The sequence below is a fragment of the Chelonoidis abingdonii genome, chromosome 1 (genome assembly GCF_003597395.2).
Source record: "Chelonoidis abingdonii isolate Lonesome George chromosome 1, CheloAbing_2.0, whole genome shotgun sequence".
NCBI classification, from domain to species: Eukaryota; Metazoa; Chordata; order Testudines; family Testudinidae; genus Chelonoidis; species Chelonoidis abingdonii.
Window position 1 is genome coordinate 127,037,675 of NC_133769.1, and position 25,148 is coordinate 127,062,822.

The 25,148-nt window shown below is 43.2% G+C and overlaps 1 protein-coding gene across 26 annotated transcripts in view; it reads left to right on the forward strand.

The window, feature by feature from the left end:
• The window catches only part of C2CD5 (C2 calcium dependent domain containing 5), a 124,301-nt gene that overhangs the window by 71,608 nt on the left and 27,545 nt on the right, over positions 1–25,148 (forward strand). For 25 of the 26 annotated variants that reach the window (XM_032798347.2, XM_032798350.2, XM_075069900.1 and 22 more), the window contains 4 exons: positions 9,433–9,619; positions 12,616–12,780; positions 19,808–19,948; positions 21,031–21,094. In XM_032798347.2, the coding sequence (XP_032654238.1) occupies positions 9,433–9,619; positions 12,616–12,780; positions 19,808–19,948; positions 21,031–21,094 (557 nt within the window). The remainder of the gene's footprint in view (positions 1–9,432; positions 9,620–12,615; positions 12,781–19,807; positions 19,949–21,030; positions 21,095–25,148) is intronic. The other variant, XM_075069894.1, reaches the window with a different exon arrangement.

Sequence of the window (25,148 nt, forward strand, 5' to 3'; positions counted from 1 at the left end):
CTTTTTCTTTCTCTTTAGGTTTTTGGTGTGTGTGGGGCGAGGGGGTTGAAGGAGACACACTAACTAGTAGTAATTTAGAATAGTGCTATTACATGCTTCCAAGCAGATTCCTGTCTACTTCTGTCAAGTTCAAAGCTAATCATCTTTATGACAGACTAGAAAGAAATCTGATTTGTTCAAATTCAATATTTTGCATCATGTGGTGGTAATATATCTATTTGATCTAAGTTTTTATATGGCTGCCCATCACTACTGTATCTGAGCACCTCCTACATAAAATCAGTAGCAATAACAGAAGTCCATGGTGGACTTCATGGAGTCAGAATTCTATTATAATTGTATCACTTGTGGTGGAAAGGCTTTCTTAAAGAGGATATCTTTGCAACTTTTTCCTAAAGGTGATCAGACTCTGGGTTTTTCTGATGTCCGATAGAGAATACTTTGTCCTCAGCTTTCACATGCTTCGTCCTGGGCTTTGGGATCCGTGTTGTCCCAGAAGAGCAGAGCAGCAGTGGTTCATAGAGTGAAATTCAGTCTTTGATATGGCTGGGGCTTGATCTAGTAATTGTTTTGAAAATAAGGAATAAGGCCTTAAACTGACATTGGAAGCTAACTGGACACCAACAGAGGGACTTGAGCACAAGCTTGAAGGGATCATTGTGGCCTGAACCATGGGGAAGATGGGGAGGTGCATTCTGTACCAGCTAGAGCCTGTACATTGCCTTCACGTTCAGCTTTAGATACAGTGAATTGTAGTAATCCAGTCTGGAGGTGAAAAATGCATCAATTACTGTGGTCAGGCCCTCCTTCAGGAGGAAGGGGTGAAGCTTCCTGGCAAGTTGGAAGTGAAAGCTGGCATTTTTGGAAACGGATGCTACTTGGTCATGTAAGCATTTTGAGGAGTGACATGGGACCCTGAGTATTCATGCTACATTGACAAATGTAGACTGGGCATCTTCAGTGGACACTGGAGACAGTGTCTGGACCAGCTTTTGGAAGTGTTTCCCCTTTCTGACCAGCAGCTCTTCAGTTTCTCCTGGATTCAGCTTGAACCAGCTGCTCCTTCATCCAAGACATGATTTCTTATATACTTGCTGGCAACTTTTTAGTAATAGTGGTTGAATCAATTGAGAATGAGATACGTAGTTCAATGTCATCAGTGTATTGTTGGCAACTCCTCTAAGCCTGATGATGGCGTCTCACTGTCTCTTCTAGTGGTCTCATGTAAATATTGAAGAGAGGAGGGAATGGTATGGATCCTTGTGGGATCAAATGGAGCAAGTGTAGTGCTGGACCATCTATTTCTGCTATGTTTTGTAGATAAGCTAGTAGAACTTTGTGGTCCACTGAATCAAAGGCAGAGAGATCCAACAGTATGTGCATGTAGGTGTCCATGGCCATGAGATCATCTTTTAGTGATATTAGAGCAGATTCTGTTCTGTACCATGGTCTGAACCCTCCTCGGGGGAGCATCCAAGATGTTGACTGATGTGAGATGTGGTTGGAGCTTGGTGGTTACTATTTTCTCAATTATTTTGACCAGGAATAGGAAGTTGAAGAGATCTTTAGGGTTTAGTGTTGACTTCATGAGGACTGTGTGAACTATTGCATTTTTCAAGGAATTTAAGTGTGATTTTCTGAAGGAAGCATTGACAATTTCCATTAGTAGTGAGCATAGTTGTGCTGTCATCGATTCATTTCACAGGTTGTGACTCTAATATTATTCCAGGGCTTCTTAAGCTGTAGCATCTGTGATGGAGCCAAATTCAGCCAGGGATAGTGGGGCAGATAATAGTCTGGTCAGAAGGGCGGGATTTTCTTTTCTGTTTCTTTTTATACATAAGTATACAAGTACATCAGGCACTTCCAGTGCCTTGGAGAAGAACACTTTCTGAAGGGGTACTCAGTTTTCACTTTTTTTTTTTTTAAACCCTTTCAGATTTACCTTGAATAGATTTAAACTCTCACTAATTAACAAGTCTTGTAAGTTCTGCTGATGGACACTAGAATTTTCTATATCTTGAAACTGAAGCATCCACAAAATACCTGTTAGGAGAAAAACTGAAAGAAATGAAATTTCAGGTGGGACAGTCTTTTGAGGAGTATTTGGTTCTCTTCTGCTCCACCTATGAGAAACATCTTGAATCTAAGCACAGTCATCAAGCTAGTAGGATGGAGCTGAGTGTACCGTAAAAGGTAGAGGAATCTGTCAGTTTGACTGGATAGTCTGATGATTGATACCATGTCTATCTCTGCTGCTGCAACTTCCTTCTATGAGCTACTTGAGTCTGACTACATTCTTTTGAGGGAATGTGGATGTTTTGGCCTAAGCAGACCATAGTAATAATCATTTATTGATACTGCAGTAGTCCTTAGATATTTCAAGCAGGTTGGGGACGCATTGTACTAGTTGCTATATAGACACAGGTAGTAAGTGGCAGTCACTGCCCTGAAGAGTTTACAATCTAAATAGACAAAACAGTCAATCTCTTTTGATACTTCATGCCTTCGTTTCAGAAGTCAGATCTAAGGGTCTGAAGGCATTGCCTCAGTTTCATGTGATGTATTCCGTATAGGTTCTTATATTGCCTTCATCACCATAATGTTGAGTGCCTTCCAGTAGTGCATTAGACAACAGGAGCTTTAGGTTCTTCCTAGTAGACCTCAGATTCCTGGGTCTCCCTGCAGACTTAGGTATGAAATGGTCCTTTTCTCACTCACCTAAGACTTTGGATGTTTGTTCCCTGGAAGATCACCCTAAATATACAGTCTTCACTTTGGACTCCTCTCTCGGGTGTGTTCATAAGCATTCCCAAATCTGGACCTTAGCATCCAGAAATCTGGGTGCCTGCATGAACCCCTCTAAGCTTAATTACCAGCTCAGATTTGATCTCGCTGCCACCAGCCAAAAATTCCAGGGTTTTGGCTCCCTCTGGTCTCCCCAAACCCCTTCCTGGAACCCCAAGACTCAGAAGCCCTGCGTCTTACCACAAAGGGAAATAACCCACTTCCTTCCCCCCTCTCTTCCCACCCAGACTTTCCTCTCTGGCTAACCTGAGAGTTACTGATGCAATCTCTTTAACATCACAATACCAAGAAGCATGTCTCCTCTATTCCACAAAGAGACAACCCCAAATACAAGGAAAACAGAAATGATTCTCTCTCTCTTTCCCCTCCCACCAATTCCCTGGTGCTGCAGAGCTTTACCCTCCGTAGATCTAACCCAGAGAGAATCCCCTCCTTCGTTCCTTAGCCTACCCAAAGAGGAAAAACTCAAACCAAGTCTTAAAAAAGAAAGCTTTATATAAAAAAGAAAGAAAAAACACATGAACATGATCTCTGCATCAAAGTGAAAATACACAGGGCTATTACTTAAAAAGAAAAATATGAATAAACAGCCTATTCAACAAAAGAGATACAATTAAACATCCAGCAACTACACACATGTAAATACAAAAAAAAAAACCAGCCTATTGTTTTTCTACCTTTGTACTTACAACTTTGAAACTGAAGATTAGAAGCTTACAGATAGACAAAAGATCCCCTCTCATAGCTGAGAGCCAGACAAAGACCAACATTCCCTCCCCTGAGCTTGGAAAAATCCGGTTTCCTGATTGGTCCTCTGGTCAGGTGTTTGGTTCCCTTTGTTAACCCTTTACAGGTAAAAGAAACATTAACCCTTAGCTATCTATTTATGATAGGGTGGCAGTTCTGCTATGATGCCACTGCAGTCTTACCCCTCTCAGCCTTTATGTACTTTGGCCTATGTGACATCAGCTATCATAAGTGTCTTTCTTTGAGATGTTTATTCAATAGCAGTTCTAATTCTCCTCCTGGAACGTACATAAGGGGAGACCATCACCTCCTAAGCCTACTTGCTTTCTGCTGATTATCCCGCAAGAGATTTGGTCAAATCCTGATAAAAGAGGAAGAATGTGAAAATATCTAAAGCTTCAAGGTGGCATAGAGGCCAGTCCTTTTCTACTTTGTCAGTGCAGTGTTGTTGCAACCTATGTCATCAAAAGGAAAGATTAGCTAGTTCTGGAAGTTCTGGTTCTTCTTCAAATGATGGTCCCTATTGTAATCCATTGAGGGTTATACACATATGCCATGTATCCAGAGTCAGATATTTTGAAAGTAGTAGTGTCCGTTGGTCTGTCCATGTGCCCATGCTCCACCTCATGGTTTCATCCAAGGTTATAATGGGCAGGGTGGACCATCTGGGCCCTTAGCACCTTCTCACCGCTGCATGGTCTGAGTCAAAGTCTCTTCTGTTCTCTCCTCTCTTGTGATGCACTTTTATAAACTGAGAAAAATATTTTTATTGTTGTACATAGTTAGTATTATTTTTGTAGTAGCTTTTAATGTAATAATAGTTTTAGGATTGTAAGGACTTTGGGACGCCATTTCACCAGTTGACCACCTGTCCCCAGTACCTGTGCGTTGGTATTGGATTACTGACTTCCTGTCCTCACTCATTCTTGGTCAACGATTTCATCACATTTCATCCTGGTCCAGTGTCTGCCCCCTTTCCAGCCCGTAACTGGGAAGGCCAGGCTCTCCACCTCAGGAAGCACCTCATGGAGGTCACCATGAGGCCACTGTCAGATCCAGGCTGTGGGGAACCCTCCCCCGCAAATACGTCAGCCTGAGCAATCTAAGAGCACACCACCTACTGCACCTCCCAGTTCAGTTCTGCTGGTACCGGTGCTATGGACCACTTATCGGGTCCTTGCCATGAGGCAAGGAAGCATGTACATAAATATGGCAGTAAGTTTTCCTCCAGATCCAAAAAGAATACTGCTCTAAGAGATCCCATCAGGGAGAAGCAACGCGTTCGAAGGCCACAAACACAATAAAAAGTTGCAGAGAACGTCAGTTCCATGCACTGACCCACATACTCCTTCCAGATTGGTACTGCTGAAGTCAAGGGAACCTTTGGTTCCAAGACCATCCTGAGCTCCTGTTCCAACTGAGGAACTCGTAGTGCTCCCACTGGGGAAACTTGAATCAGCCCCTGAGCCTCATGAACTATTTGCACTGGCTGAGGTGAGATCTCCATGTCTTCAAGTGCCATTGCGTTCTCAGAGGGTGGGCTCCCGAACTTAGACTCGCCTCCTTCGGGTCATGTTCCTGCCCACTCCTCTGAAGCTCCTGTGATTCTGCTGACACCGCCATTCAAACTGAGCTCTGATTTCTCAGCATTAGAGAACTTGGACAGGGCACAGGGTCTGCCCCTCCCATACTGCCGCTGTGAATACCCCACAGCCCTACCAGCTCAATGGCAGTACCCTTTCTTTGCCCAGCATTGGGGTCATTGGTACAATGCTCCATGGGGCCCTCCACAGCATCTGCTGGGCTGGCCGTACTGGGGGGTTGTGGTTGCAGTATCCACGTTCCCACTTGTAAAGAGTCTTCACTCTCACCACTTTAACCTTCCTGAGAAGGCATTCTGAACAACTTTTGGAGGATGTACCCCTTAGTACGACTTAGATGCTTCCGCCAGAACTGGAGTACTTCCTCTCATCATCCCTGGAAACTGCAGTTCTTTGATTTCCTCCTCACTTCCAGATGACTACCATCAATTCCAAGAACTCTTATGTAGGATGGCTGATGCCCTCCATATTCCACTGGAGGAAGTGCAAGACAAGACGCACCAATTGCTTGAAATGTTACTGCCTTGGCACCAGCGAGAGTGTCCCTACCAATCAATTCTTCAGCTGGCCTGGACTGTCTGGCACACTCCAGCTACCTGCACACCCACCCCCAAAGAGGCAGAGAAAAGGCTATATGTACCTCCAGTGGGACCTGAGTTTTTCTTCTCTCACCTGCCGCCCAATTCTCTCATCTTTCAGGCAGCATTGGAGTGGGCCCATCAGCAACACTCACATTCCACCCCAGTAGATAAAGAGGGCAAACGCCTGGACCTTGGGGGTCACAAGCTTTTCTTCTCTGCCAGTTTTGCATTTCAAATTACCTGGCTCTATTTGCAAACTACAACTTCCTTACCTATAGCAAAATGGCATACTTCACAGACAAACTGTCCCAGCGGATCAAGCCCGGTTCCAGGCTATCCTGGATGAGAGGAAGCTGGTTGCGAGGACAATGCTGAAGGCTGCAGTGAACTCATCAGACACTTCTTTAGGCATGATGGCTCTGGGGATCATCATGCGAAGGGAATTATGGCTGCATTCGTCAGGTTTCCTGAGGGAAGTCCAGATCACCATAGAGGATCTCCCTTTCGATGAGTCTCATCTCTTCAACCAGAAGACTGATGATTCCCTTTGTTCCCTCAAGAATTCCAGAGCCACTGTGTGATCACTGCGTTTCTACACGGTGGCACCCAAGTGAAAGTTCTACCTGTCTCCAAAGCAGCAATTTAGAGTTTCCCAATTATTCCTCTAGTGGCCCTATGAGCTTCCTTGCAAACAGCAGAAAACCCAGCGACCCCATCCCTCAGGTTCATCATCACAACCTTCTTCATCTCATACCCAGTCTTTCTGGAAGCGCTATTTATGAGTGCAATTAGAGAGCCGCCAACCACCCTGCCTCATGCCGTGCACCCAACTCATTCCATTTGGGGGGTGCCTATCACTCTTTTTTTTTTTTTTTTTTTTTTTACCTCCTTGGAGTGCGATAACGGACAAATGGATCCTGGATGTCATTCAATATGGCTATATGATCGAGTTCAAAATGCTACCTCATCCTCATCCCTCGCCTGGGCCTAACTTCAGGGACCACATTCACGACTGTATCCTAACCCTAGAGGTAGACTCCCTGCTGCAAAGGCGAGTGATAGAACCTGTTCCCATGACACCACCAACGTCTATTACATCAACAGACAAGGGGGCACAAGGCTGCCTGCACTTTGTGCGGAAGCAATTAACCTTTGGGACTGGCTTTGCCCATAAGATCCTGTTACGAGCGGCATATCTTCCTGGGACTCAGAATGTAATTGTGGACTCTCTCAGCAGAAAGTTTGACTGACCACGAATGGGAGCTCCACAACACTGGTCGCTAGCATTTTCGACTGCTGGGAGACTCCAGCCAGGGACCTCTTTGCCTCCTATGCCAACAGCAAATGCACCCTGTGCTGCTCTAGGGGACTTGGTGTCCTTTCGTCTGGTGACGCACTAGTCCTTTGTTGGTCAGATAGCTCAATTACACCTTTCCTTCCTGCCATGAGTCCTACACAAGATCAGATGGAAAAGAGCAACGGTCATTCTGATTGCCCCATTCTGGCCTTACCAGTTCTGGTTTTCCCTTGTTCTCAGCATGTCATCATGCTCCCTACTTCCACTGCCACCTTACCCAGAACTCATGCAACAAGGTGGATGGATCGGGTATCCGAGTTCCCAGGCTCTTCACCTCAGAGCATGTTTTTTGGATGAGCACCTTCATTAGATCAAGAATGCTCATCAGCAGTACAAGGCTGCTCTCAAATAACTAAGAGGAGTCCACAAGGCGATCCTGTAGGGCCAAATGGAAGTGTTTCACCTCCTGGGCTCAGTGGAAGGGTCTAGCCCCTAAGGATGTAGACATTCCTCCTCTTTTGGACTATATCCTCTCCCTAAAGACATCTGGCCTTGCTCTCAACTCCATCAGGGTGCACATGGCTGCTGTCAGTACTTTCCACCCCCCTGCTTGAAGGACACTCCTTTACTCACCCCTTGACTACCAGGTTCTGGAAGGACTTCCTATGAACCTGTCCTCCTGTTCAGCCCATTGCTCCCCAATGAGACCTCAATTTTGTCCTTACGATGTTAACAAAGTCACCTTTGAGCCTCTGGCCTCATGCTCTCTCTTCTCCCCATGAAGATTGCCTTTCTGGTAGCTATTACTTCTGCAAGACAGTCAGTCCGCCTCATCCTTTGTCACCTCAGGTGAAACTATGAGGTGGAGCTAGGGTGCATGTGTGGACCAACGAACACTACCTTTTTAAAAATCTCTGGCTCCGGACACATGGCAAATGCATATAATCCGCAGTGAAATACAGATAGGGACCACATATCTTGAAGAACTTCCAGTTATAGGTAAGTTATTTCTTCACTGACAGAGCCCTTCATGCTGAGTTGTCCTTAGTGAGAGAGAAATCAAAGAAACTTTTTTTGATATGTTGGAAGTCCGCAAGAAAGGGAAGACTGTTCTCATAAATTTCAAAGGACATGCAGAGGTAGTAAAGAATGCTGGGTGTCAACCTTCTTCAATATTTGCTGCGACAAAGTGAGCCTGAATATCTTTATTAAGGTGTGACTGTACAGTTAGTGGGAATTATAATATTTCTTTAACCACTCTGGATTGGCATCTCTGGTTGCCTCAGCAATGTTAGTTATGATTTCAGAGCTCAGAAAAGAAGTAATTCAGAATTAGTTGCTTTTCAAATTCAAAGCCAACTTCCAGTATAAAATATTTCTGTAATGTAATCAAACTTCATCTCAGTGTATTTTGAACTTACCATGTTAACACTTCTCCAGTTCTATAGTTATATTAGGTGTTGGTACAATATTTTTAAAGTGGAGTTATAACTGTGTTGGTGCCAGGATATGAGGGAGACAACGTGGGTGAGGTAATATCTTTTATTGGACCAACTCCTGTTGTGAAAAAAAAATGCATTTGAACTACTTAGAGCTCTTCTTCAGGTCTAAAGAAAGAAGCTTCTCTCTTTCATCAACAGAAGTTGGTCCAATAAAAGATATTGCTTCACTCAGCTTACCTCTCCAATAATTTTAAAGGCATAGTGCAGCGGTTTTCTGTGATCCACAGAACCCTCAGGTTCCTCAGACTATGTCTAAGGGGTCTGAGAAAGATGGTTGTTACCATAGAACAGTGCTTTAAGCCTGTGGTCGGGTCCACAGACTGTGTTTAAGATTTCCAAAGGGGTCCGTCCACACTGCCATTTGAAAGTTTTTTGGAGTCTGCAAATGAAAAAGGTTGAAAAACACTGGCATAGTGGGTGAAGCATATTCCTTGCTTTCTGAGTACATATTTATGTATATTTTGATTACTAGAAGTAAACATGATTTCATAAAAAGAATTGACAAAAGTCATGCTTTCCAGTTTTTGTAATCTGTTTTAATAAGAGATGTTTCTTAATATTATTTAAAGTACATATGTTATTCTGCTTTATAAGTTAATTTTGTTCAAGGTTTGCAGTTTTTAGTTTAAACAGGTATTTTCGTATTAAAATATGACCGTAATTAATGGTAAAGATGTACAGCAAATATTTGTTAAAAGCCAAAAAGGGTCAATTTGATGTTATGCTGACTTGATATTTAAAAAAACAGAATTAAATTCCAGAAAATAACTTTTAATGTTTTGTCAAATATAAAAAGCCTTTTGCTCGCTTACAGAGTTTATCAGTGGTTAAAAATTAAAAATGTTTACATGCTTAAAATAGACTAATTCTACATATGTGACAATTTCCATCAACAGGTTATGTCGCCTGAAAAAGAAAGCTCAAGCTGAAGCAAATGCAACATCCATCAGTAATCTGTTGCCATTTATGGAATATGAAGTACACACCCAGCTAATGAATAAACTTAAATTGAAAGGAATGAATGCTCTGTTCGGTCTGAGGATTCAGATTACAGTGGGTGAGAATATGCTGATGGGCTTGGCAGTAAGTGTTGCTTTTAATGCATAAATTTGAATTCCTTATTCTATTATATTCTGTTCTTCTAATTTCACAAAACCATTTGTGCCAGTTTTGTATGATGGTGGAATTCTGGACAAATGGAGATATTTAAAAATTATAGTTTTATTAACAAATGAGATGGTGGAAAGGAAGGAGACCGCCACCTTCTTGTTGACAGATCAGAATAGACTTGCCTTGAATACCAGACACAATAGACTGGACTCTCCTGATACTGAATTAGTAGATGAAAGTATCATAAGTACAGGAGGCTTCCCCCAAAATATGCTGTAGAAAAATCATAAATTCTTTTAATGGTTACTTTTGAGATCTGTTTTGATTCCATGTTCATGGTAGATGGGATTTGTCCTCACTGAGTATTTGTAAGTCTTTGGTTATCACCTAGGAAAAAAGAGGAACCCCCAATACTCCAGCCTTTTGCCTCTGCTCGTAATGTTGATGGCCTCTAATGCCTCTATTACTTTCCATCTAACTATTAATTCCAAAGGAGCTGCATTGTGGTGTTGCATTAGCTTAACTCTACAAGGTACACAACCTTTTCAACCATACTTATGATGTACTGTTTTTCATAGAATGAATTTGATGCTTCTTTCTGTTTAGTTTAAAATAAAATACGATAAAAAACAACACACTCCAAAATGAATTTAGGAGACCCTCTGTGCTGTCCAGACTCTCTTATCTTTCACTAACATTTTATAAATATCCTCCGTGCACACATACCTTATTGCATTTGGTTTTAATTCCATGCCCTCCTTTTTGGGGGCTTTCTGATGGCAGAGAAGTAATCACTAGTAGGTTTAAAGTGTTCTAGGCCTAATTATAAAATGTTGCACCACTGGCATCTCTGCTCTGTCTGTCATGTATGGGGTTGGAATAGCCAAGTTTAATTCTATCTCTGCCAAAACATCTTAGTGAACAGATAGGCCCTGAGTAGAGGCTCTCAAGCTCTCTCCATCCTGACTGACATTTCCATTGAGAAGTTGGGCCCAGATGACCTCAGAGGCCATGTTTTTGAATGTGTATGAGTCTGCCAACTCCATTAGATGCCAAGAGGCGTCACCAACACTAGCCTTTTAAAGTACATATATGCTGAGAGAAGTCTCAAAGCTATCCGGGCCAGCAGTCAAAAACAGACAATGATCAGAGGATTCAAGGTTGAACCTCAACTCAGGCCTCAACCTGTGCTTCGTGGGAGAGCTAACAATATGCTGAGCTGCTGCTAAGCACCAGTGAATTTTGCACCAACTCTGTGAAGAACAGTGATGCTTGATACATCTTATGTCTGATCTTGGATCAAGGTGTTTGGAACCAGTGAGAAGGTGGTGGTCTCCTTCCTTTCCACCATCTCACTTCTTAATAAAATTATAATTTTTAAATATCTCCATTTGTCTAGAATTCCACCATCATACAAAACTGGCACAAACTGTTTTGTGAAATTAGAAGAACATTTTATAAGGTTAGACATCACTGTTCTTGGCATGGTTGGTGCAAAACTCCATTGGTGCTTAGCAGCAGCTCACTGAATTGTATGGTCTCCCAGGATGCACAGATTCAGGCCTGAGTTGAGGTTCAACCTTGACTCCTCTGATCCTTGTCGGTCTTCGACTGCTGGCCTGCCCTGTGTAACGCTTCCATTAATTCTGTGTCTGATGATAATGGCACTGATAAGTCACGTGACTGGGTCAAGAGTATGTTAGGACCGACTGAACTCCCTGATGTTTTTGTTTCTCGGTCTTACTTCAACTGTTACATAGATGTAGGCACTGAATCACACTAGTGACAGTGTAATGATTCTGAGTCTGAAGCAATTGTTGCTGTGAGTGTGACTTGGGCATTGGTAGTGATGCCATGTCCCAGTTGTCCTTGCCTTTGTATCTCACGTGTGTAAGCTTCAGTAACTTCAGTGGTGTACATGCTAGTTTATTATACAACTACATCCAATACCTAGGTCTGTTCAGCAGACTGAATGTATACTTGGGATGAAAAAGATAATGATAAAATCATAGTAACTGATTTTACCTGTATGTATGTGGTGATCCTACGAGTTCTCTCTTCAGATTCATTCCAAATCTCCATAGTAATGAAGCGAGAACCTCATTTTGCGTGTCCTCAGAAGTGAAAATGTATATGATGAAACATATTTTCCTTTCTTAGACCACTGTCTTGACAGATGTTCTTTGTCAGAAATTTGAATTTTGTTAAGAAAACAGTTGAAATAACTTAGTCCTGATGTGATTTCAGTCTTTTTTTATTAAGTTGGTTTATTTAAAGAGCCTGTAAGGTTCTGGTAAATATCTATCTGACTTTCACACTGTAGAAATTCTTACGAAATAAGCCAGAAAACCTTCCATTTTCTGTTTCATTTGAATAATGACCGAAAGAGATGCTTCTGACTAGTTTATATACTGATCTGTGACTGTAAAGACAAATTAAAGTCCTTGATACTGGGAAATTTTGATTTTCTAACTTGTTTATGCAAAATGAATTAATACTAAGGTCTACATCAGTGTAACGCCTGTTGAAGTTGAGAATGTACTGAATAAATGAATATTTAGCACACTTATTGTTGTATTGATTACCGGTCACAAATTTTTGGATATGAAGCCTTTAGAAAAGAGTAGAAATTTCTATTCCTATTTGAGATGAGCTCTGGAGTCAAGGAACAAGATTATCCTTAAGGAAGTGTTCCGTTAGATGGGGAGAAAGGTGTTGCAAGGCGTATTGTTTTGAATCTACAAACAATAAAGATGGATGAATTTACCATAGTAACAGTCCATGACATAAAGATACAAATTGTACTGGTGAATACATTAAAATCCTGGGCAGTATTGAAAACTATATAAATATTTTAAACCAGTAGAAGTAAAATTAAACATTGAAAATAAAACTTTATAGGGCATATTTTGTTCTTGAACATCTTTGTTGTTCTCTCACTGACTTTTTTTATTTTATTTTTTATAAAGTCTGCCACTGGTGTGTATCTGACAGCTTTACCGACCCCTGGTGGTATTCAGATTGCTGGGAAGACTCCAAATGATGGCGCCTATGAACAGCATGTTTCTCACATGCAAAAAAAAATAAATGATACAATAGCAAAAAACAAGGAACTTTATGAGATTAACCCTCCTGTAAGTAAAATTTGTACAACTCTCAAAAAGGAGAATTCTATGTCAAATGCAGTTCATACTAAACTAATATGGTTACTGATACATAACTGAAGAGGTTTGATTTGAGTGCATGGTTATTTATCAATATGAAAATCCCTGAACTCTCTCTGAGGCAATCAGAGCAGAGATTTATATAATCACCATATTCCAGATATGTAAATCTCTCTGTTCTGAATGTCTGAGAATGTCTTTAAAATTCCACATTCATTTGACCAAGTCAGATACAGCTTTTTAGGGATTAGGGACTTCTTAGAGGAGTAGCCAGTTGGAGTGTAGCTGTGAAAGGCTAGAAGACATCTTTCACTCTAGTAGTCTGCATGTACTCCTTGTTAACTTGATGATAACATATCTGCTGGCTTAGAGCTTTTAGCTCCTGCTCTAGTTGTAGCCTCATAACCAGAAAGCACACTCAAGCTATCCTTTAAATATATTTGTGGAGTAGCTAAATATTAATATGGTATACCATGGTTCTATAGCTAAGAGTCCACTCTATCCTCAAATATGCATAGCCTTCTAGGCTTCACAAGCTAGCTCCACTGCAGACCATAGAGAGAGAGGTTAGTCTGCGCAGAGACCTCCTGAAATCCTCTATTCTTACATGCTAGGAGTTGAAGAGCAGTGAAGGGGAGAAAAATAGTATAAATATAATTCCCATCTCTGTCGCTATGCGGTTTGGTAGCTGCCTGGATATTCCTACAGTCCTCCTGCTGGATTAGTTCTTCTTTAGCCCTAAAATAGGGAAGGGACAAGTCCTGGAAGACTTAAAAAATATGCATATGAAGAAAAAAATATCCTTAATTTTATATGGAAACTGAAAGCATCTGTCGTACGCTTTTTCCACTTTGATCCTTTCATTTACATCATTGAAGAACAATGCTGTGGGAGACTTCTGCCCCACGCAGGTATTTTTTCGTAATATGACCTGTAGGCTGGCCAGTAGCTGTCCCTCTTTCTTAGAATGGTAGGAACTCACTGGTCCCAATACAGAAGTAGATTCCAGAAAGGGAAGTATGGGAATTCTTTGAGATTTTTGGACTGTGAAGGGGCTTAACATGTCTTGTTTCTATGGCTAGCTGTCAGCTAGAGAGGATCTCATCCTGCCCAAGAACCAAGCTGGGACTCTGGCAAGAGTGGCGTTCTTGTGCACATGAATCAGCACTAGGTAGCCACTCCCAAGAAGGAAAATTAATCTTTTTTTTGAAGTTGCTTTCTGCTGAATAGGGCCCCTAAGCCTGTATCAACAATTCCAATATAAATCCTATTTCTCTGTGATTTGCAGCTACCACAAAAAAATTATTCTAGGTTGAAATGCTCCATGCAAAGTTCTCTGTCTACCTCTATCTGATGGTTTTTTAATGTATCCCATTCTCCTTAGTAACTGAGGCTGTTTATGCTACAAGCGCTACAATGGTGCCACTGCAGCATAGGCACTTCCTACATCTACAGAAGAGGTAGTTAATCCACCACTTTGAGAGACAGTAGCTAGGTCGACAGAAGAGTTCTTCTGTCAGCCTTGCAGCATCTACACTGGTGACTAGGTCGACCTAAGTACCGTGCTTAGAGTATTAAATTTTTCAGCGTAGACCAGACCCGAGTGGCCTCTAGGTTAATTAGACTGGCACAGTGAAGTCTCTAATAGGTGTCATGGAGTCTTCAGCTCTTTGATTACAAGAAGCCCTCTGCATTACACAGCCTACATATTTTTTTTCAATAGACCAGAATCACTTCACCTTCCCTGGTTAACTCAGATGGTCTTCAGAAGATCCTTAGCAGTTTTTTTGTTAACTTTTTTCTTATAAGAACAGAAATAAGTAAATATGGAACATCTCATATAATCCTCAATGTATCCAAAAACTGTTGAGGTGGATGCAATTACTTTCAGATCTGGTTAACATTACTCATCACTGATAGGGATAGCGTTGATACGTTTTACTCCTCTCTCTCTTTGATGCAGAGTATGCAACATCTCAGGCCTGGTCTACACTACGCCGTTAAATCGATTTAAACAGCGTTAAATCGATTTAACGCTGCACCCGTCCACATTACACCGCCCTGTAAATCGATTTAAAGGGCTCTTTAAATCGATTTCTGTACTCCATCAAAACCACAGGAGTAACCCTAAAATCGATTTTACTAAATCGGAATTATGGTAGTGTGGACGGAAATCGAAGTTACTGGCCTCCGGGAGGTATCCCACAGAGCACCACTGACCGCTCTGGACAGCAGTCAGAACTCCGATGCACTGGCCAGGTAAACAGGAAAAGCCCCGCGGACTTTTGAATTCAATTTCCTGTTTGGCCAGCGTGGAGCTCTGATCAGCACAGGTGACCACGCAGGGCTCATCAGCACAGGTAACAATGCAGTCTCCTGAGAATAGAAAAAGAGCACCAGCATGGACCACACAAGAGGTACTGGATCTCATCGCTATCTGGGGGGTGAGGATTCAGTGCTTACAGAACTCCGTTCGTCAAAACGAAATGAGAAAATATTTGAAAGAATTTCAAAGTCTATGATTGCAAAAGGACACAGGAGGGACTCAGTGCAGTGCAGAATAAAAGTGAAAGAGCTGAGGCAGGCATACCAGAAAACCAGAGAGGCAAACGGAAGGTCTGGAGCAGGTCCGAAAACATGCGCTTCTATGCTGAGCTGCATGCAATTTTGGGGCTGCGCAACCAGTACCCCACCCCTGGCCGTTGATTCAGAGGTCAGGTTGTAATATCAACCGTGGCTGAGGATTCTGCTGAGGGGAAGATGACGAAGAGAAGAGGAGGAAGAGATTGCTGATATAGCACACAGCTCTCAATTACCCACAGCAGCCAGGAGCTTTTTGTGAGCCCTGAATTACCTCCCAGCCCACCCAAGCCACTATCCCAGACAGTGAAGCCATGGAAGGACCTCTGGTGAGTGTACATTTCTAAATATCAAACAGGGTTTAAAACAAGCGTTTTTTAATGATTAATTTGCAAGCATGGGTTGTCAGGGTTGTCATTCATTCGCAGCCAGTAAGTTACAGGAAAAGTTCGTTAACATGTCTGGGGATGGAGTGAAAATCCTCCCAAGAAATCTCCATGAATCGATATTGGAGGTACTCAAAAAGCCTTTTCAGTAGATTTCGGGGGGCAAAGCGGCCTTATCCGGTCCCCCATTGTAGCGAGACTTTCCCCCGCCAGGCATGCATCAAGTAATTCGGAATCATTGCTTCACAAAGCACAGCTGCGTAAGCGCCTTGCTCGCAGTCAAGAAACATACGTTCTGCATCTTCGCTGTTATTCTCACCAGAGTTATATATCATTCATTGTAACCTGGTGGAAATTGAGAATTTTTTTTATTAGGGGGGCAAACATGGCGATTTTCCTACTGTGCTGCCACTTACTCATGCTTGCCCGTAGCTGGTGGGGGGGGGGAAGGTGTTGCGCTGGCTTTTTCTGTGTTTGCGAGCAGGGAATCTTCCCAGCTACCAGCCACGCTGTTGGGGGGGGGGGGGGAAGGAGGAAGATGAATAACAATTAGCTTACTGATAGCAGCCATGCAGTGTGGGAGGAGGGAAAGAGCGGGTTGGGGTTTGCTGGTTCCTCTTAAAGGAACAAGGCATCATAGGTCACTGTGGATATAAACCCTGGAGAAGTCAAACATAAAGCCTTACCATGGCCGCATGGAAGCTGAATTATGATGCCAGGACCGGGACCTGCGTCTGCAGTGTGCTCTGAGACACCAGGGACACAGGCACTCAGTATTAAAGATGCAAAATTCGACCTTGTAGTGAAATCACATGTGCTATGTAAGGTGCATAGTTTTATTCACTGTGAAAGAGTACAAGCATTGTTCTGTAAAATGTATCTTTTTACATACTTCTCTCCCTGTTTTCCTCCCCCATGCAGCTGCGCACTTTCTGTACTCCCTACCCCATCCGGAAGGCTAGCTAAAAGGCGGAGGAGAAAGAGAACTCGAGATGAAATGTTTTCAGAAATCATGGAAGTAACCCGCAGTGACAGAGCTCATCAGAATGATTGGAAGGAAGTGATAGCAAAATACAGGAAAGATGCCAGTGACCGGGAGGATAGGAGAGACGCTCGAGATGAGAGGTGGCGGGAAGACCGGCAGGAAGAAGAGAGGTGGCGACAGGCAGGAAGACAGGCAGGAAGATCAGAGGTGTGGCAGGAAGATCAGCGATGGCGTGATGCAACGCTGGAGCTGCTGCGTGATCAAACTGAGATCCTCAGGCGCATGGTGGATGTTCAGGAACAGCAGCGGGGTTACAGAGTGCCACTGCAGCCCATGTTTAACCACCCTCAAAGCTCCCCACGTTCCATATCTCCCTCACCCAGACGTGTTAGAACGCGTGGGGGAAGGATTTCTGCACCAGCCCACTCCTCCCCCCATGGACAGCCCAACCAAAAGGCTGACATTAAGCTGAAATGTGCTTAATGGGCTTTTCCTTTCTCCGATCCTCCTCCCAAACCACACCATGCAGGGATACCTAGATAATTCTGTGCCTCTTTTTATAATTACTTTTAATCAAGAATACATCCAAAGGGGGGAGGGTGGTTTCTTACAGGGAATGACTTTTAAGAAAGAATTCATGATTTTTAAGCAATACCAAATGACTTTTAATACAGAATAAATGATTTTTAAAAATATACTGACTTTATTTTTCCTTCAGCAAGCTGTAAGTAAAGGGGGAGGGTGGGTTGCTTAGAGGGAGTCAATAGAGGCGGGAGTGTTCATCAAGGGGAAACAAGCACTGCAGTCACACCATACCCTGGCCCGCGCTGAAACTACTTTTCAAGGCTTCTCTGATGCGCACCGCCTCCTGGTGTGCTCTTCTAATCGCCCTGGTGTCTGGCTGCTCGTAGTCAGCGGCCAGGTGATTTGCCTCAGCCTCCCACCCCGCCAGAAAGGTCTCCCCTTACTCTCACAGAGATTGTGGAGCACACAGCAAGCAGCAATAGCAATGGGGACATTCTTTTGGCTGAGGTCTGAGCGAGTAAGTAATGATCGAAGCGACCCTTTAAACGGCCAAATGCACACTCTACCACCATCCTGCACTTGCTCAGCCTGTAGTTAAACAGCTCCTGACCACTGTCCAGGCTGCCTGTGTATGGCTTCATGAGCCATGGCATCAAGGGGTAGGCTGGGTCACCCAGGATAACGACAGGCATCTCAACATCGCCAACTGTTATTTTCTGGTCTGGGAAGTAATTTCCTTGCTGCAGCCGTTTAAAAGAGAGTTGTGTTTCTGAAGACGCGAGCGTCATGAACCCTTCCTGGCCATCCCACGTGGATGCTGGTGAAACGTCCCTTGTGATCCACCAGTGCTTGCAGCACCATGGAAAAGTACCCCTTGCGGTTCACGTACTGGGTGCCCTGGTGCTCTGGGGCCAAGATAGGGATATGGGTTCCATCTATGGCCCCTCCACAGTTAGGGAATCCCATTGCAGCAAAGCCATCCACTATCACCTGCACGTTTCCCAGAGTCACAAACTTTCGTAGCAGCAGCTTAACGATTGCTTTGGCTACTTGCATCACAGCAGCCCCACACAGTAGATTTTCCCACTCCAAATTGATTCCCGACTGACGGTAGCTGTCTGGAGTTGCAAGCTTCCAGAGGGCTATTGCCACTCGCTTCTCCACTGTGAGGGCTGCTCTCATCTTAGTATTATGGCGTTTCAGGGCAGGGGAAAGCAAGTCACAAAGTTCAAAGAAAGTGCTCTTACGCATGCGAAAGTTTTGCAGCCACTGGGAATCGTCCCCACCTGCAAAACTATGCGGTCCCACCAGTCTGTGCTTGTTTCCCGTGCCCAAAATCGGCGTTCAATGGGTAGAAGCTGCCCCATTACCAGCAGTAGCTCCAAAATGCTGGGTCCCGCGGTTAGGGAGAATTCAGTCTCCGTGTCGTCATCGCTCTCGTCGGTGCGCTGCCGTAGCTGCCTCCTCCTCCTCCTCATCCCCCTCTCCTGAATTTGCAGTTCATGGCTCAGCATAGACAGCACGAGAGTGCGCGAGGTGTTTACAACTTGCACGATTGCGTTACTGATCTCAGCAGGGTCCATGGTCTCAGCAGGGTCCATGCTTGCTGTGCTATGGCGTTTGCTCTCTTCACCCAGGAAAAAAGGCGCGAAATGGTTGGCTGCTGCTTTCACAAAGGGAGGGGTGAGGCTGTACCCAGCACCACCCGGGACAATGTTTTTTGCCCCATCAGGTACTGGGCTCTCAACCAGGAAGTGGGAACTATGGGATAGCTGTGGAACAGCTACCCACAGTGCACCGCTCCTGAAATCGACGCTAGCCTTGGACCATGGACGCGCACACTCGATTTAAGGATCCTAGTGTGGACGCACTAAATCTATTTTATAAAATCGGTTTTATAAAATCAGTTTAAACAAATTCGAATTAATCAGGTAGTGTAGACGTGGCCTCAGTTCTTAAACCTGAGGGGAAACTGACTGGGACAAAATTAAAATAAAAAATGTACATTGTGAACAGGTTTTTTGTCTTAAACAGCAGTCCATCTCTCATTGTTATTAATAGATCTGACATATTTCTTAGTCACTGCATTATCTATGTGTATAATGAAAAATGAGTTTATTTCACTGTTTGTCATTATCAAGGGACATTGTATAAAAACAGAATTTTTGTATATATAGCTCTCTTTAAGTTACCACAACTGGCTGCTGTGGAGCTAATTCTTACTCCTTTCCAGAAGCAATAATCCTGTCTGTGGTATAAGTAGCACAAATGACTGAAATGAGGGAAATAAATCCTGTATGCATATATCCCTAGTAGTGATAAAGAAAATTCTAAAATAAGAGTGCAGGATGGAATTAAAAACAGAAAATATGATTTATATTGTCTGCAATATTACTTCTAAGTAGAATGATGTTCAGAATGTTTTGGGTCTTAGAACTATGTGATGGCAAGGTGTTAAAATTTCAAAATAGTTTTAAGACATGGAGTACATATATGAATTTTATTGTAATACTGTTTTCAGGAGATACCAGAGGAAATCATAGGGTCTCCCTTTCCAGAACCAAGACAGCGTTCCAGGCTGCTAAGATCTCAGTCAGAAAGTTCTGATGAAGTTATGGAACTAGACCTTTCACATGGGAAAAAGGATGCTTTTGTCTTGGAGGTAATATCCGTGTCTATGATGCTCCTGCCTTTCATCTTGAAAAATATATGGGAAATAGATAAAAGACCTCTTAATTATTTCCAAAGTGTCCTGAGTTGTAGAGCAGCTCATTAATTTTTGTATCAATAGAAACTCTTAATTGAAATTTGAAGCACACCTCTGTTCCTCTCTCCTACTGTTCTTGAGCACATCTACTTTCTGCATATGAACCACATCCTAAAAGAGATCCTCCTCTTGGTCATCTTTGTCAAGCAGTACCTAGAGGCTAGTAAAAAGCAAATGGGCGATTCTTTTTCCGCTACATAAAAGACAGGCCATCATCAGTGATAGGAGCCTTAAAATATTTTGTATGCTAGCACCTCAGCATTCAGTGTTGTATCCCGAATATTACATTATTTTTGTGATTATTAATACAATTTATTCTTTGAGGCTCCTATTATATTGTCTTTTTCTGTGTCTGAGAAGCTAGAATTCTTTGTGTCTAAACTTTTATCAGACTAAATGGCCTTCAGAAAACAGAAGAACCTGGAGTGCTCTGTCAGGTGAAGAGTTGCATGTTATAACTTAATATTTGAAGTGTACTTGTTTATTCTAAAGTTAAATCGCTTTTTAATGAGCATATATTTAAATGAATTAAATACTTTGAAGTACAGTGAGAAGTGTCAAAACAAATTGTTTTGTTTCCCTAAAAGTGCTAAATCAAAAATTCTTGAATTTTAAACTTGAAAGTGGTGGTCAAATGATAATTATACTAAAACTTGAAGAAATGGAATAGTTTTTTATTTTTTAAAAATCCTGATTAGTTGTTTTGTATTTTGTTCAGTTTGTCTCTTTATTGATCCGGCTTGTCTTTTTCAGAAGTAAATGTGAAATTGAAAAACTTTGGCATGGTTTTTCAAAACCAGGTATCTAAGTTTGGGCTAAAGCCCTTTAACTGATTTTCAGAAGTGCTAAGTACCCAACAATTCCCAAATTAGTCGTTTATTTAGGTATCTAAATAAACTCAACTTTTATATCTAGTAACAACCTTGTTGTAGTATTTTTGTCTTACTGACACTACCAATGTGTGTTGTTTGTTTCAGATTGATGATACAGATGCAATGGAAGATGTACATTCTTTACTGACGGATGTTCCACCACCTCCAGGTAGAGTAAACAAAATTCTCATGGTATGTGGTTAAAATTAATAGTTGTATCAACTTCTGGCAGTCATTTTCACAACATGCTGGATAATAGAGAATTGTTTTATTTCATTCAAGGTCAGAATTGGAAAAAAAAATTCCTTGAAATGCAATATTGTGGGTCAGATCTCACAGAGGACAAATGCTTTGTCTCTCTTGAGAATGTGCTGATTGTAACCTGAGGCAAGGAAGATTGCTTTCCAATACACTGTTGTGTGCTGATCATCTTTTTGTATCATAACTGGAAATTCAACATAGTAGTCATTTCCTTGTAGAGTGAAAAGTTTCAAAATTCTTGTGTCTTTTGCACTAGTAATTCAGTATTTGTAGATTGTTATATTCTGGATGGCGGAAATGTAGGTAGAGGGTTCACTGAAAGTAGAAGTATTGAGTCAATATATTGCTGCAGTGACTTTAGCCATATAATATGAGCTGTCCATTAGATACTATGCTTTATTCCAGGAATGTTGTTTAAACTGAACAGTATTACGTGTTAGATCTCATGTGTTGTCAAACAACAACTTTTATATTTTTTCTTTCAATGTGGCAGCATTCATTTCCATGCTGCTCTCCATATGAAAATCTACCTCTGCCTTCCACTGGAGCTTTCCAAACTGTTTATATCTGTTGATGAGAGAGAGTTCAAGAAGATATGGGTTTCTTAATTATTTCATCCACAACATCAAGTTTTTCATCCAAATCCACTGTGCTTATTTTGTCTAGAAAGCAGCAGTGTAATAAATAATAGCAAACTGGGGGAGGGGGGGGTACTAATTTCTTCTATACTTGCTAAAGTCCTTGTGAATCTGTAAACATCAGAGTTTAGCACTGAACAAGAGTATTAGATTTTCAAAATTCGGTAGATGCTACAAAATGAATTATTGACAGTGTAGCAGAATTGATTCCTCCCACCGTTGAAGGTGATCCATGGCACCCTCCTCTATGCCAATCAAGTGAGAGCTTATAACCCAAAACTGCCGCCTTCCGTGTTGTGTCCATATTGCCAGCAAGGATGGAGTGTCCTCTCCAAATGATGTTGCTGCAATAGCCTGGGCAGTTGATGTGGAGGGGCTGCTTTGCCCATGTGTCAGCATCCCCCTCTTGACTTCACTGGTTTGGGCCAAAGGAAGGACTGGAGTCAATACATTTGGAACCAGCTATGCTGCAGGAGTTGCCAGTGCAGAGATCTTCCATCTGCCTGCCTTTCAGGGCTCCACTCTAAGATTGGTTGTCAGCCACAGCTGAAGGGCCCAGTCTGTCCTGTGTGGATGTCATTGGCAAAAACACTGAGTTTGCTTATCCGCCTTTTGATGGCATTTCCTCCATCAAGGGTTCGACTACCCTCCTCAGGTACTCATCAACCCAAAGCCATTGGTGCTTCCTGAGGTTTCTGGATTAATTAACCGCCACCCAGCACTTAGTGTTGACTAGTATAGGTTGTGCTGCTGATGGTCACAGCGGTACAAGGTTTTCAGTTCTGACCTGATAGAGCTAGATGTGGAGCCCACTGTAGAAGAGCTAAACGAGGCCATTGATTTCCTATCAAGTGGCAAGGCTCCTGGAAAAGATGGCATCCTAGCGGAAATCCTCAAGTGCTGGAAAGACAGCCTATTACCATATCTTCATCAGGTACTACTTAAGTGCTGGAAAGAGGGTGAAATACGACAAGAGATGCATGACGCAAACATCATCACTTTATATAAAAATTAAGGCGAAAAGGGTGACTGCAACAACTACAGGGATATCTCACTACTAAGTGTAGCAGGAAAAGCTTTTGCAGAAGTCATCTTAGTGTGCTTAGAACAGCCGTCGAATCACTTCTACCCTGAATCACGGTGTGGATTTAGGGCTGGAAGTTTAACTTTAGACATGATATTTTCTCTCTGTCAACTCCAAGAAGAGTGCAGAGCAAAACTGGCCATTGTACATCGCCTTTGTGGATCTAACCAAAGCATTCAACACAGTCAGCAGAGCAGGTCTATTTGCTATACTAGAAAAGATGGGGTGCCCATCAAGCTTGCTAAGTCTTATACGTTGATTCCACGACAACATGAGAGCAACTGTCCAGTTTCATGGGTCAACTTCAGACTGTTTTGAGATGAAGAGCAGAGCGAAGCAAGGATGTGTTCTTGCCGCTACATTCTTTGAAAACAACTTCTCGGTACTCTTGAACTGTGTGTTTAAGGACTGAAAGATGGAGTGAAACTCTTTCAACCAGTCCTGACTTAAGTCAACGACCAAAGTAAAAAAGGTGCTAATCAGGGAATTTCTATTTGCTGCTGCTGGTGCCCTCATAGCCCACAATGAAGATCTACTACAAGAGCTCATGGACTGCCTTTCAAGTACCTGTCAGGCACTTGCTCTCACCATCAGCAACAAGAAAACATTTGTATTTAAACAGGGGGCTCCACAAGATCATTCAGTTACCTTAAATGCAAGCCAGCTAGAAGTAGTCCAAAGGTTCAGCTATGTAGGTTCTACAGTGACCACCAGCCTCTCACTGGATGAAGAACTAAATGTTTGCACTGGAAAGGCTGCCACCACCTTTAGCAGGCTGAAAGAGCATGGAGCAATTCAAAACTTACTATCAAGACCAAAATGCTAGTGTACCAAGCTTGCATCCTCAGCACTCTCATGTGTGGTGAAAAAACAGGATAACTTATGCTCATCAGGAGAAAAGATTAATTAGTTTCCACTTATGTTGTTTACGCCTCATGCTCAACACCAAATGGCAGGATAAATTCACCAACACAGAGGTTCTTCGAAGGGCAAAATTACCAAGTGTCACAGCCTTGCTCATGCAAAGACAACTGCACTGGCTGGGCCATCTGAGTAGGTTTGAAGATGAACGCATTCCCAGTGACATGCTATACAGAGAGCTATCAGAGGGAACAAGAATAACAGGACACCCAAAGCTTCGCTATAAAGACACATGCAAGTGAGATATGAAGGAATTTGGATTTGATTCTGGGAAATCTTGGCAAGTGATGGTAACAAGTGGTGCCGTCGTCTTCATCAGAGTATCAAAGTCCATGACAGGAGCTGGCTCCTACAGCTTGAAGAGAAAAGAGCCCATAGGAAGCAAGCCGCTCCCAACCAAGATACATACACTTGCAATAACTGCTAAAGATCATGCAAATCTTGGATTGGACTGTTCAGTCATAGGAGACATTGGAAACCATCTACATCGGTGTTCACCAACTGGTAGATTGCAATTGACTGATCAATCCTGGAGCCTCTGCCTTTTGACTGCAATCTCCATCTGCTAAAAGTCTGGTAGGGGCTAAGGCAGAGGCTCCCTGCCTGCCATGGCCATGTGCCGCTCCCGAAAGTGGCCAGCACGTCCCTGAGGGCAGAGGACGGGGACAGGGACAGGTATCTCTGCTCGCTGCTCCTGCCTGCAAGCACTGTCCCAGCAGCTCCCATTGGCCGAGAACAGGGAACTATGGCCAATGGGATCTGCAGAGTTGGTGCTTGCAGGCAGGAGCAGCGTGCAGAGCCACGTGCCCCTCCCACAGGGGCAAGTTGGCCGCTTCCGGGAGCAGTGGGGGGCCAGGGCAGGCAGGAAGCCTGCCTTAGCCCCACTGCACCACTGCCCGAGGTAAGTGCCACCCGGTGGAAGCCCGCATCCCAGCCTTGAGGCCCCTCAGAGCCAACACCCATACTCCCTCCTGCAACCCAAGCCTCAGCCCTGAGCCCCCTCCCAGAGCCAGCACCCCATACCCCCTCCTGATCCCCAACACTCCACCCCAGCCTGGAGCCCCCTCCTGCACCCAAACTCCCTCCCAGAGCCTGTACTCTTCACCGCCTCCTTCACCCCAACCCCCCTACCCCAGGCTCAGCCTGGAGCCCACTCCACACCCCTTGGCCCCAGCACAGAGTCCAGCCCCCTGCCCCAGCTCAGTGAAAGTGAATGAGGGTGGGAGAGAGCAAGCAACAGAGGGTGGGGGGGATGGAGTGGGCGTGGCTTCAGGGAAGGGGTGAGAGAGGTCCTGGGTTGCACTTCAGTTAAAAAAAAT